The sequence below is a fragment of the Takifugu flavidus genome, chromosome 9 (genome assembly GCF_003711565.1).
Source record: "Takifugu flavidus isolate HTHZ2018 chromosome 9, ASM371156v2, whole genome shotgun sequence".
NCBI classification, from domain to species: Eukaryota; Metazoa; Chordata; class Actinopteri; order Tetraodontiformes; family Tetraodontidae; genus Takifugu; species Takifugu flavidus.
Window position 1 is genome coordinate 14,314,093 of NC_079528.1, and position 11,522 is coordinate 14,325,614.

At 41.0% G+C, this 11,522-nt stretch overlaps 1 protein-coding gene and 1 long non-coding RNA gene across 2 annotated transcripts; one reads left to right on the plus strand and one right to left on the minus strand.

The window, feature by feature from the left end:
* The first annotated feature begins 406 nt into the window (after window positions 1–406).
* Window positions 407–806, plus strand: LOC130531412 (uncharacterized). The gene is made up of 2 exons (XR_008952095.1): window positions 407–591; window positions 661–806. It is a non-coding gene; the product is annotated as an uncharacterized LOC130531412 (long non-coding RNA).
* Window positions 807–1,251: 445 nt separating this feature from the next.
* On the minus strand, window positions 1,252–11,222 carry slc7a11 (solute carrier family 7 member 11). The gene is made up of 12 exons (XM_057043421.1): window positions 10,728–11,222; window positions 9,747–9,873; window positions 8,575–8,690; window positions 8,177–8,302; window positions 6,814–6,913; window positions 6,691–6,735; window positions 5,086–5,209; window positions 3,875–3,978; window positions 3,316–3,412; window positions 2,234–2,383; window positions 1,941–2,118; window positions 1,252–1,705 (listed from the first exon to the last, which is right to left on the minus strand). Exons 1-12 carry the CDS (start codon window positions 10,999–11,001, stop codon window positions 1,650–1,652), a joined length of 1,497 nt encoding a protein of 498 aa, XP_056899401.1. The 5' UTR covers window positions 11,002–11,222; the 3' UTR covers window positions 1,252–1,649.
* Window positions 11,223–11,522: the final 300 nt, after the last annotated feature.

Sequence of the window (11,522 nt, forward strand, 5' to 3'; positions counted from 1 at the left end):
ATGTGCACAACAGTTAGTTCTTTTAACCATGTTGAAACAACTGTGATCTGCAGTTTTCCTGAATCTTTGCAGTATGTGCATGGTATCACCTCTAGCTCTGTGACAATGCAGTAAAAGACTCATTTTAGCGGCACATAACTTTAAAAAAACATAGAGATCACACCCTGCATCAAGTTTACAAGACTTTTTATCTTTACAGCTTACACTCATGTTGCTGCAGCCATCACTGTCTTCACATTTCCTTTGAATATATAAATTCTGATGTTTGAAAAAAAGCATTCCCCATGTTTGCTGGCTTTAATGAGCAGGTTAGATATAGTGAGTTTTGTTTAGGACATTCACTGTGATATATTTCAGCAGCTCATCAGCTGGAAGCCCTCATGCTGCTCTCATTTCTTAGAAGAGTGAGGGTGCATGTTTCCAGGCTGGCTTAAGCAGTGCACACAGACCTTCCCAAAAAATAATAGAACAGCAAGAAAAGCCTTTTCTCTGTGTCAAAAACTAAAAAAGGCAAAATCCTGCTTCAAAACAAATTACACAAATTTCAACAAACTTGCAAACACAACTCTAGCTGTGTGTTAAAGAAAGATTGTGGAAAGATTTAAAGACTGACCTGTTTGAGCTGAAGGGAAATATGAAACGATAATGTTGCTAAACAAGTACAGATAGATAGATAGATAGATAGATAGATAGATAGATAGATAGATAGATAGATAGATAGATAGATAGATAGATAGATAGATAGATAGATAGATAGATAGATAGATAGATAGAGGTTCTAAGATCATGGGCTGTCTTTTTTTCTTTTTAAAGGCAAATACTAGCTGTGTTTAATCCTGCTTTCTTTATGGCTTTGTGCTAAAGTGGAAGCTCCTGGGCATTTTGTCTCCATTCTGCCATTCTCTCATCAGCAGTAAAAGCCCTCCATTTACAGGACACGGAGCTAAGAGGGACTGCAGTGTGCCACAGGGCAGCAGTTACACAGACAGATTACCTGCAAATCCCACCCAGGGGAAATGGCATGCAGCCACATCAAACACACACGAGCGCAAGCGCGCACACACACGCGCGCGTGTGCACACACAGTACAAAGAGCCATTCTGCATCATTCCTGATGTGCGAGGGAAAATGATGGTCCTGCTTCAGTCTGGCAGGATAATGTGAAATGCGAGTCGACCACAGTACAGCGGAGGACAAGAGTTCACATCAGGTCGGGGAAGTGCTCGAAATGAAAAACAATTACATGGAAAATTCTGTACTTTTTGAATAAGAAGCAGCAAATCTCTGTTAATTTAATCACAGTCACTACATATTCTACATATATCCAACACTTTAAGAATTATAACAAGAGCCGTAATTACCTTTAGAATAAACTATCTTCTCAAGACTGTGTAACATTAAATGAGGTTAGCAACTGAAGTAAAGTGTAACTTTCGAGTGACATATTTTAATTTGCATTCCAATCATCAGGAGTTCAGAAACAGATGACAGGTACACTCCGCAGAAGCGAGGGTAAAACATTTGATCATCCACTGGGGATGGGCTGCTCCATGGGTCATGAACACTTCACAACATGTGCAAAAGAATTCACTTCATTCAATTTTAATAACTGGAGTCGGGCAAATGTGTTTTCAAGTGGATGCGGCAAATTACTTCTCAGGAGGGACGACCATGAGGATGATCTGCAAGGTTCTGTTCAAGGAATCTGAGGACCAAAACAAAAACAGCACGGCTTAAAATCAGCTCACGTCTCCTTGTCTTCAAGGTGAAGTCAAGTTTTGCTAATTAGACAGTGAAAAGGGATCAGCCTCTGTAATGGAGGTTCATCTGACAACAATGAAAAGTGCCAAGCTCATTATTCTGTTTTAACTTAAGCAGCCGTGAAATAAAACTGGATGGTTCGGGCTTTCAAATCAAACCCACCTTATGATGTGACCTACCTAAAATCTGCTGGAGCCACTTCGGTCTGTTTTCAAAATAAATGAACATGAAGTAAGCAGGAATGCTAGTGAGGCAAATCCCGCATCCTATTCCTGTGTTGACCGGGTCTGCGTACAGAGACAGGAAGACCATGAGGAAGGACGTGATACAGAACACCACCGGGAAGAAGAGAGGGACCTGTGGACAAACCAGGAGTTACTATTTAACGTGATACACAAAGATGACCATAAAAATTAAGAGTTCAAAAAAGTAGGCGGCTTAGGTGATGTCGGATTTCTGCTCAATATCTGACCTTAAAAGGGCGTGGGAGGTCGGGTTTGGTAAACCGGAGGTAGATTAAACCCAGGACAACAAGACCGATGAACAGCCAACGCAGGAAGCTCATGAAATTCAGAAGGCTGTAAATGTCTCCAACAAACAGCTGCAGCATGGTGAGAGGGTACTGTGGCCACACACAAACACACAATTAATCAATACCACTTTATTTCAGCAAAACTGCTTCCGTTACATGTAATTTCAGGCATAAAATTCTGACCACCTGCCTAATGCTGAGCATTCATCATGAGCAGTCGAGGCACAAACCCCACTAGACCCCTGAAGGGAAGCTGTGGTATCTGGCACTAAGAGGATAGCAACAGATCCTTTAAGTCCTGCGATTTGCAAAGTGGAGCCTCTGTGAATCTGACTTGTTTGTCCAATACATCCCACAGATGCACAATTAGATTGCGATCTGGGGAATTTGGAAGCCTCAAACTGGTTTCTGCACTCTTCACACCACTCCTGCCGAAGCTAAGACCCAAGGATTCCCTGCAGAACATTGTCCAAAGCATCACATTGCCTGTGAGGGCCTTGCCTACTGCCCATAGTGTGTTTTTGATGCTATTTGTTCCTTGATTAAACAACTCAAACACAGACACACACACACACAGAGCTATCAACATGATGTCAAAGAATTTGTGATTCATCAGCCCACAACACCTTCTTCCAATGCTCCCTGGTCCTGGCCTCGCTTGCCCATTGTTGGTACACTCAGTGGGGGGCAGGGGTCAGCATGGGCACCTTGACTGGTCTCCATTGCTCTATGCAGATGCCTTGGTACCAGAACCAGCATTAAGTTCTTTAGAAGTGTAAGCTAGAGTTGGTCGGACCAATGATAATGGGCCTTCACAGAGCCGTGGCCACCAATGACCCTGTTGGTCTACTTTGGAGCAGCAGTTCTGGAGCGAGTTACACTTACACCATTTTTCCCAAGTGAAAATGTGTATTTGTTCCCTAATATGCTCCAGCAATCAGTGTTGTTCACTTCACCTATCAGGAGACATAATGTTGTGCCTGACAAACATTGTTATCAGGATGTAAGATGAGTAAACTGACCAGGGTTAGAACAGCTGCCAGTGGAGTGTGTCTGCGGATGTGGACCATAGATAAAACCTGAGGAAGATGGCCTTCACGGGACGCCACATAGAACATTCTAAAAACAAAATTAAAAAACCATAAAACCATAATTTCATTCATCATTCTTTCACCATTGCTCTGCAGTCGCCACTGGATAAAACGTCCAGTATCGGCCTACCGCTATCATCCGCCAATATAGGCATTACAATGTAACATTAGAAATTATTGTCATCGGTTCGAAATCTAACATGCACGTATTCTGCATGAAACCATTCAGCTCCGTCTCCTCTCACTTAAAATGTGACAGGTGTGATGTGTAGTTTTAGAAAATTTAATATTTGTTCATCCACAGTGTGCATAATATATTGATCCCAAGACAGGAGATATGTCCGATTTCAATAGGACAGCACAGATATCGGTAGTGTATTGGTATCGCAAAATCAAGACTTGGACAATAATGATGTCAGATATCGGTGAAAAAAAGCCAAAACATCTTTAAATAAAACACTTTTAGGCAGTTGAAGTCCAACAGATGTACCTTGACAAGGCAAAAACTCCTCCATTCATTGAGCCATAACAGGACAACGCCACAAACACTGGGACGGCTATGGAAAACTTCCCCAGCATCTTCTCAGCAAAAGTCTGAAACAGCATTCCACAGAATTAAATACAGGGAAATACAGAAATCTCAAAGTGAATCTGTGCCTTCAACATTGAAGGGAACGGATGCATGCAGTGACTTCACATTTTTAAGAAGATATGTCTACATACTTACTTAAAACGTGTTCATATTAACATTCCTCATTGGAACATTTCTTACAGTTAGCGCGCCGGACAAAAGATGATTTTGGGGATCCAACAGCGATGGATTCACAATACACAGTATTGTAATAGCACAAGTGTGGTATCATTTATGCGTCACTTGTGTGCTTTCTGACTGGCTTGTGATGCATATTTCTCTTTTGTTGTGTGTGTTTACAATCTGCGGTGTTGGACAGATGACATCATTTCACTACCTTTCACTCAACTCCTGTGTGTGGCTTAAAAATTCAACAGATATTCAGTGGTTTGGGCATATTTTGCTCATATTTCTCTGGTCATTCTCCTCTCAACGTCAAGTTGCAGAAAGTCTCAAATTAAATTTGAAGCGTAAACTTTTATCAGATGTCTGCAGGAAAGAAGGTGCAGAGTAATTCACTTAGCATTGCAGCCTTCTAAGAACAGATAAATGCTTTCAACACCTTTCTTAAGGCACTTCAATCCCTCATCATACACGGGCAATGAAACTAACTGCATTAGGAAAGATTAGAGAAGCTGCGGTGAATACGTATGGCTGAGCATTAGACTTACAGCAGCACTGAGAGCAGCAATGGTTTAGGTTATAGGAGGGTGTAGCTGATGTGATTAGCATTATTATGAGCTGAAACAATCACAGCTGCTGGGAAGCTGAGCTCAAAGACATCTTTTCACTAATAATCACATGTTAAAGAGAAGCTACCTCAGGTGAAATGGATGAGGCTCTTTATGCATAAGCTTCCACCCCATCCCTGTTCTCGACCTTCCCAAATAAAGGATTTTTCAAATATGCCTTTTCCCTGCCAAAATCTGTCCTGAAGGACTCGTTTTCTAATGAAAACCATAGTAAATACAGTCATTTTCAACATCCCGTTATCTGGATGTAATCAGTTACAACACAGTCTACAAGGGACGTGATTTGAATTCTATCCAGTGTGATATAGTGCTGCCTACCACAGCGACGGCTTGGGAATTCAGGAGCTCCTCAGCAGACATCACAGTGTAGTACGCCACGTTGGTCAGCACATAACAGGTAGTCACAATTGCCATGGAGATGAAGATGGCTAAAGGTACAGTTCTGAAAGTGGGAGAAATACAGAAGTGGGAGATGTCATAGAATAAGCATATGCCACTTATGCTCTTTAGAAATCTTTTTTATTCTCAACGGTGACCTCGTCAACAGAGACAACGGATTTCCTGCAGGTTCCTGGGTTTTTTTGCTGTTGTTTTCTTTATTTTAGTTCTATTTTTAAAACATATAACCTCATAGCATTTGTCATATTAATTCAAATGGAATGTACAGAAACTTGAAAGGGGTAGAAAAAGAATCCCGGTTTAATCCCTGATTAAACCGATGCGCAGGAAACCTTCGAAGGAGAGTTGTCAGAGTGACTAAACTGCACCAGACAGCCGCTCTGCGCATCTGGGGGCTCTCAAGGCTCAAGGGCACCTCGGCAGTGCTCCAGAAATACCCCAGCAATAGACAAACATGGATTTGAACAGGAAGCCCTCCCACCATAATCCCCTGCAGACTGAATTGGTGCTGCCACCAAGATAATTCAACATTATTCTCAATTAAAGGTAAATATCTGCACAGGAATAAACATTAAAGATTTCTTTGGTTTGGGGACAAACTTTATAACTGCTATTTTAAAAAAAATGAGCCTGTAAAAGCCGCTTAAGTGGGGCAGCAGAACATCTGCCGAAGCCACCCTGAGCATTTCAAGCTGCAAACTGAAAATCAACCTCATCAATTAGGAGACTTTGTTGGTGAAGTAGCAGACGAGTGTGACCGGAAAGCTTTGCATTTATTCTATGGTAGTGTTGACTGTAAATTAAGCAGCTTTTGTCTTTGTGCTGCTTTGAGATTTTGTTGGTTTGGTGTTTGTTTGCTTGCATATTTCATCATTGATACTTTAATATATAATGGCTTTGAATTTGGAATCAGCTCAGGTTATTTACTGTGTTTTACTGTTATTTACTGTGTCCATCCTCATCTACGCTTAATCCCAAACATCCTGTGGCTGATCCTAATGGGAGAAATGTGCTTCACAGTATCTGGTGTCACTAAAGCCAGATTAAGGCTTGTCTCTTTCTTTATTACTCCAATTTTATCGAGCTCACACACACACTATGAGGCATGTTAGCTCAGGACCCCCAGGTAACATAGACATCGCAAACAAGACTGAAAGGTTAACTTTGTCAGCCCTGCATTTGCGCAAACTAACAAAAAATTGTATTTTATATGTGGGGGTCAGGATAGGGGGTCATCAGGTTCCAGATGCAAGAATGCCCTTTGTCTCCAGGTTGACTATATAACTATGTAGAAGAAGAAATGACATAACCGTTTACTGACTCACTAGGCACTAGCAGAAGCCAGCCAGCCAGCCAGCCAGCCAGACAGACAGACAGACAGACAGACAGACAGACAGACAGACAGACAGCCAGACAGACAGCCAGACAGCCAGCCAGACAGACAGACAGACAGACAGACAGACTGACAGACAGACTGACAGACGGACAGACGCCTGTAAATAATAGCACTCATGTTAAACTTACCGCTCAACATTTTCTACTTCTTCTGTTACAAAGTTTAAATAAAACCTGCAAAAAAAAGTTTGTTTTTTATTGTTCAAGCCAGGACCACTGAACTGTGTCCGTGTGCATGAGGACAATACCCACCATCCAGAATATGCATACATTCCAGAGTAGAAAGCCAATGGAATTTCAGACAGTTTTATAGCGCTGACATCAAAGGCATTCTCAAAGTTCTTGGTCTCTCCTGAAATCACAAACATTCTTTTTACCATTTTACCCCTGCTTGCCTAAATATATTAGGCTAATATGACAACAGTAGCTATTTGTAATTGCATTCAGATGATGAACTAGCAACAAGTACGAACAGGGTACATATAGTACAGACCAAAAGTTTGGACACACCTTCTCATTCACTGCCTTTTCTGGACTGACTGGCCTTCATTTTTTCTGTCTTATTCATGGCCACTTAATTATCTTCCCTTAGTTTATTGGTTCTTGCCATAATATGAATTCTAACAGTTGTCCAACAGGGCTGTCGGCTGTGTAACAACCTGACTCCTGCACAACACTACTGATGGTCCCAACCCCATTAATCAGGCACAAGATTCCACTAGTAACCCTGACAAGGTCCACCTGTGGAGTGAAAACCTTTCCAGGTGACCACCTCAGGAAGCACCAAGGTTCTGCAGCGCTAGCAACGAGCAGCTACCTTGAAGAAACAATAATATCAGACATGTTTTCAGTTATTTCACACTTTTTTGTTAAATACATAATTCCTCATGCTTCCATTCATAGTTTTGATGCCTTTAGTGAGAATCTACAATGTAAATAGTCATGAAAATAAAGAAACTGCATTGAATAAGGTGTGTCCAAAGTGACACAACAGTCCAGGCAGTCAGGTTTCGTTCAGGTGGGGATTTCAACCCAATATCTTATCAATCCCCTTCATCCAGTCCGGACAGAGGCTGCACTCTTGAAACAGTATATATAAGTCTCCTTAGCATTCCTCTGCAGTCTTGAGTAGCTGACTGAGAGCTACTCTTAACTGACAGCAGAAAAATAAATGTGAGAGCTGCTGTGATTCCCTCCCTCAGACAACACTCCTCCCGGAAGAACACCCTAAGAGCCTTGATTTGAGTCGTGCTGCGACCAGCTGTGTGCCACCACCGGTGAGGTTTGCGAGGTTATATTTACAGAGCATGTAGTTGGATGAGAAGAGAAATGCATTTTAATTGTTGCAGCTGAGTCCTCTGTGGGAGATCTAGAACGTCCCTGCACAGCTAAACAATAAGCATCCTGCAGGCTCTTGGTCGGAGCTCTGTCAGCGTAAGAATTTGCTGCTTTTCTATAAATATGAGAGACATTTGTGATCAAAGCTCACAGCTTTGTGAGCCCTGTGTGACATCGTGTGATCTCTATGACTCTCTTACCAACATTCTCTGTAAAAGCTGCAGATCAGAGACTATAGAATATACACAATGGGATAGAAATGGTGATTGTGTTTTACCTTTAAATAGTTGATACATTCCAGGAACTATGATGACAGCCAAGGCCAGCAGTTTGCTACATGTGAGGAAAATCTGAATTCTTGCTGTCCATGTTACACTCATACTGTTCAAGTACAGAACTGAAGCTTAAAGGGACAGAGACAGAAGAAGAGTGATCAATCAGAATTCTATTCTTTTACTGTTGTTAACACTTAATCTATCATTTTAACTAGCTTGTTCTTGCAAAGAAGTCTCTTTATTTTGCTGCATGCTGTTTCACAAATATTCATTACAAAGAAAAAGAGGGAGGAATTTTTGGAATTAAAATAAAGGTAAAACAACCCCTTTGTCATTACTTTGCATCTTCAGCGCTTCTAATTTTCAAATGTGACCTTGGAAGGTCACTGGAGGAACATACTTAGGCCAATGGCCGTGGCCAGTTTGACAGCGAGCGGTGGAATATCACAGGGCATGAAGAGCGGCTCCAGGATGTACTGACCAAATGCCAATGAGATGACTGCCATAGCTGCAGGCCTGCAAGTGACACACAGTTTACATCATTTACATCACAACTCCAGGAATATTGCATTAATTAGCTGACAGCAGTTTCAATCTCCAGACCAGGTTCTAGCAGATCAAACAGCAGTGGAATAAATACAGTGCATACAGCAAATATAAATTTTCCTTCTTCACTTTGTTAATTTTTCTCTAAATATTTAACCAAGGTGGAGACAAATAACAGAGAATTCTAAAATGAAGAAAGTCACACTTTTGCAAATTGGATATGAATGCATAACCTCATAATCACTCTGGCACCCCGAATATTAAGTCTAATATTGAAAATAAGCTGCAAGACTGTCCAGCACTTTTGTTGCGACGCCCCTGCACCCTGCACACACTGTTCTCATTTTACCATCCTGATAGGTTGCAGTCTATAAGCTTAGCTTCAATAACAATCAAATAAGGTTGGCGAGTCCCACACAAGCTCATCTTATGGCTCATCAGTTCCCTTCTCTTCATTTCCCACAGCTGCCACTAAGCTGTGGTAGACAGGGAAATCTCCCTCTGTGTTCCTCGGTCTTGTTTTCATTTTCTGCCTCTGTCTCTGTTCATTTCCCATGGTCTCCATTCTATCCCAGTTGCCTGGGGCCAGCATAAAATTGGGCAGCTCTGGATAGCCACTGGACTGTTTATAATGCTCGGTCTTGACTGTGTACACACAGCTGCAAATGGAGCATTTTCTCGCCTCGCTGGTCTGAGCAAAGCATTGCATTTCACCTCCTAAAACTAGAACTAAGCCAGAACTTCATTTGCTTGAGTAATTATGAAACAGCAAACAAATATGCAGGTCTATTATATCTCCTGTGGGCTCCACTGTTGTTTCTGACTGTGGGATGAGACTACCATAAGAAAACCACACAGGCGCATGGAAAACATACAAACTTTATATAGAGAGGATATGACAGCTATTTTTATTATAATGAGTATCTGTTGTGTTCTAATGGCATTGATTATTAGTATTAGTAGTGTTGCTGGTTGTGTGTGTGTGTGTGTTACTGTCATAGCTTGAGTGAAAAGTGGTGACATTACCTTATAGCTATCAGTTCAATCCACAGTCTTACGAAAGCCATCTGAGGTCCAAAGGCTTCCAGCATATATGTGTAATGGCCACCGGACTTCTTAATGCAAGTCCCCAACTCAGCGTAGGACAGGGCACCTGGACAGACCGAGGTGATCAATTCTGTCTCCACCAAGAGTATGTTTTTTTGACCTTATGTTTGAGGTTCGATTAGGTATTGTGGAGTTTTGGGTATAATCCATATTTATTTTATTATGATTTAATAATGAGATCAATGTGTGTGTGTGTGTGTGTGTGTGTGTGTGTGTGTAAACCAAGGGTGGAACATGAAGGATTAACCGGTTTCTGTCATCTCTCATCTTTTGCTATTTCAGCTTCTAGTAATTGTAGTCATGCCAACAGTCTGGATTTAAATACATAGAAGTCTCATTGCTATTTGAACACCACTCTTTTTTTTTTACATTTTTAATGATTGAATGAACACAGTAAATACAGTAATGATTGAAATAATAGTTGGGATTTGACAATAATTTCATGATTTAATCTGAATATCATATGTTTTGTATTATTTTTAGAAAGGTAAAGTAGTAATGGCTATTAAATAACCTGATAAAGATTATAATTCTGCTCATCTTAATCTCAGACTTTGAGCATCCATTCAGCCATCTTTCAAATGAAGGCTAACTTATTTTTTTTTACAAGATGTTGCATCATTGACATTTCACATTCTCCATAGAATAAATATTAATTATACTTTAACTGTTGGACCTATTAATCTAAACACTCCCAGGAGTTAACGCTAATTTCAAAGGTCAGTGTTCATCAAAAACGTTACTTCCCTGTATTCTTTTCTTTGACTTTATTCCTCTTATACATGTATTTACATTGTATTTCACAAACATGTCCACCTCCATCAACACCTTATTAGCATTCAATGAAACTTTCAAGTGCAAAGAAAACCATAACTTGGTTAAACCTTAAAACCAACTCACCAAACAGTGAAAGGACACCACAGGCAATCCATACAACCAGGGACATTCCTACGCTGCCTGAGTTCTTCAGGATCCCCTTTGGAGAGATGAAGATGCCTGCACCGATGATGATGCCAACTATGATGGAGATTCCCCGGAGCAGTGTCACCTTCTTCCCCAGTTCAACTTTCTTCTTGTCTTCTTTAGGAGTCTCTGACTCATTCTCACATTGCAAACTGTTGCCATTATTGGTGATAGCTTCACCTTTTTGAGCAGTCCAAGAGTTTTTGCTCATGTTTGCTTGTTTGTTTGTCTGTTTTTTATGTCAAATTAAGCAATTATGCTTGGTTAACCTGATTGTCCCTCACTTTTCCAATGGTCAAAGAAGCCCTCTGAAACCAAGACTAGAATAGTGTAATTCATAGCCTGTTAGCTATTCTCTAAATTAAACACCCTAAAGGCTGCGCTTCTTGCAAAATGTCTTCAAGGTTTGTGCCCTGCCTTGTTTTCCTCATTGACTTTTGGATCTATTGACGCCCCACTCTGGGTTCGGCTTCCATTAGTCCCTCCCTCCCCATTTCTGCTTCTTTTTTGCCAACACCCATTTGTCTCTCTTCTTTTTTATGGTTGTCTCATGAGGAATTGTCTTTTAGGACAAGTGATTAACAACACAGTAAAGACAGTTGGCACCTTTCATTGAAGGCACGTTTGTGTCTACGGGATCCTGGTTTGCTCTTCCTGCTGATGTTTAGTTGCGCATTCATTTGCAACATATTTTAAGAACATACTCAGTTCCAGCAATTCACATGAACAGAC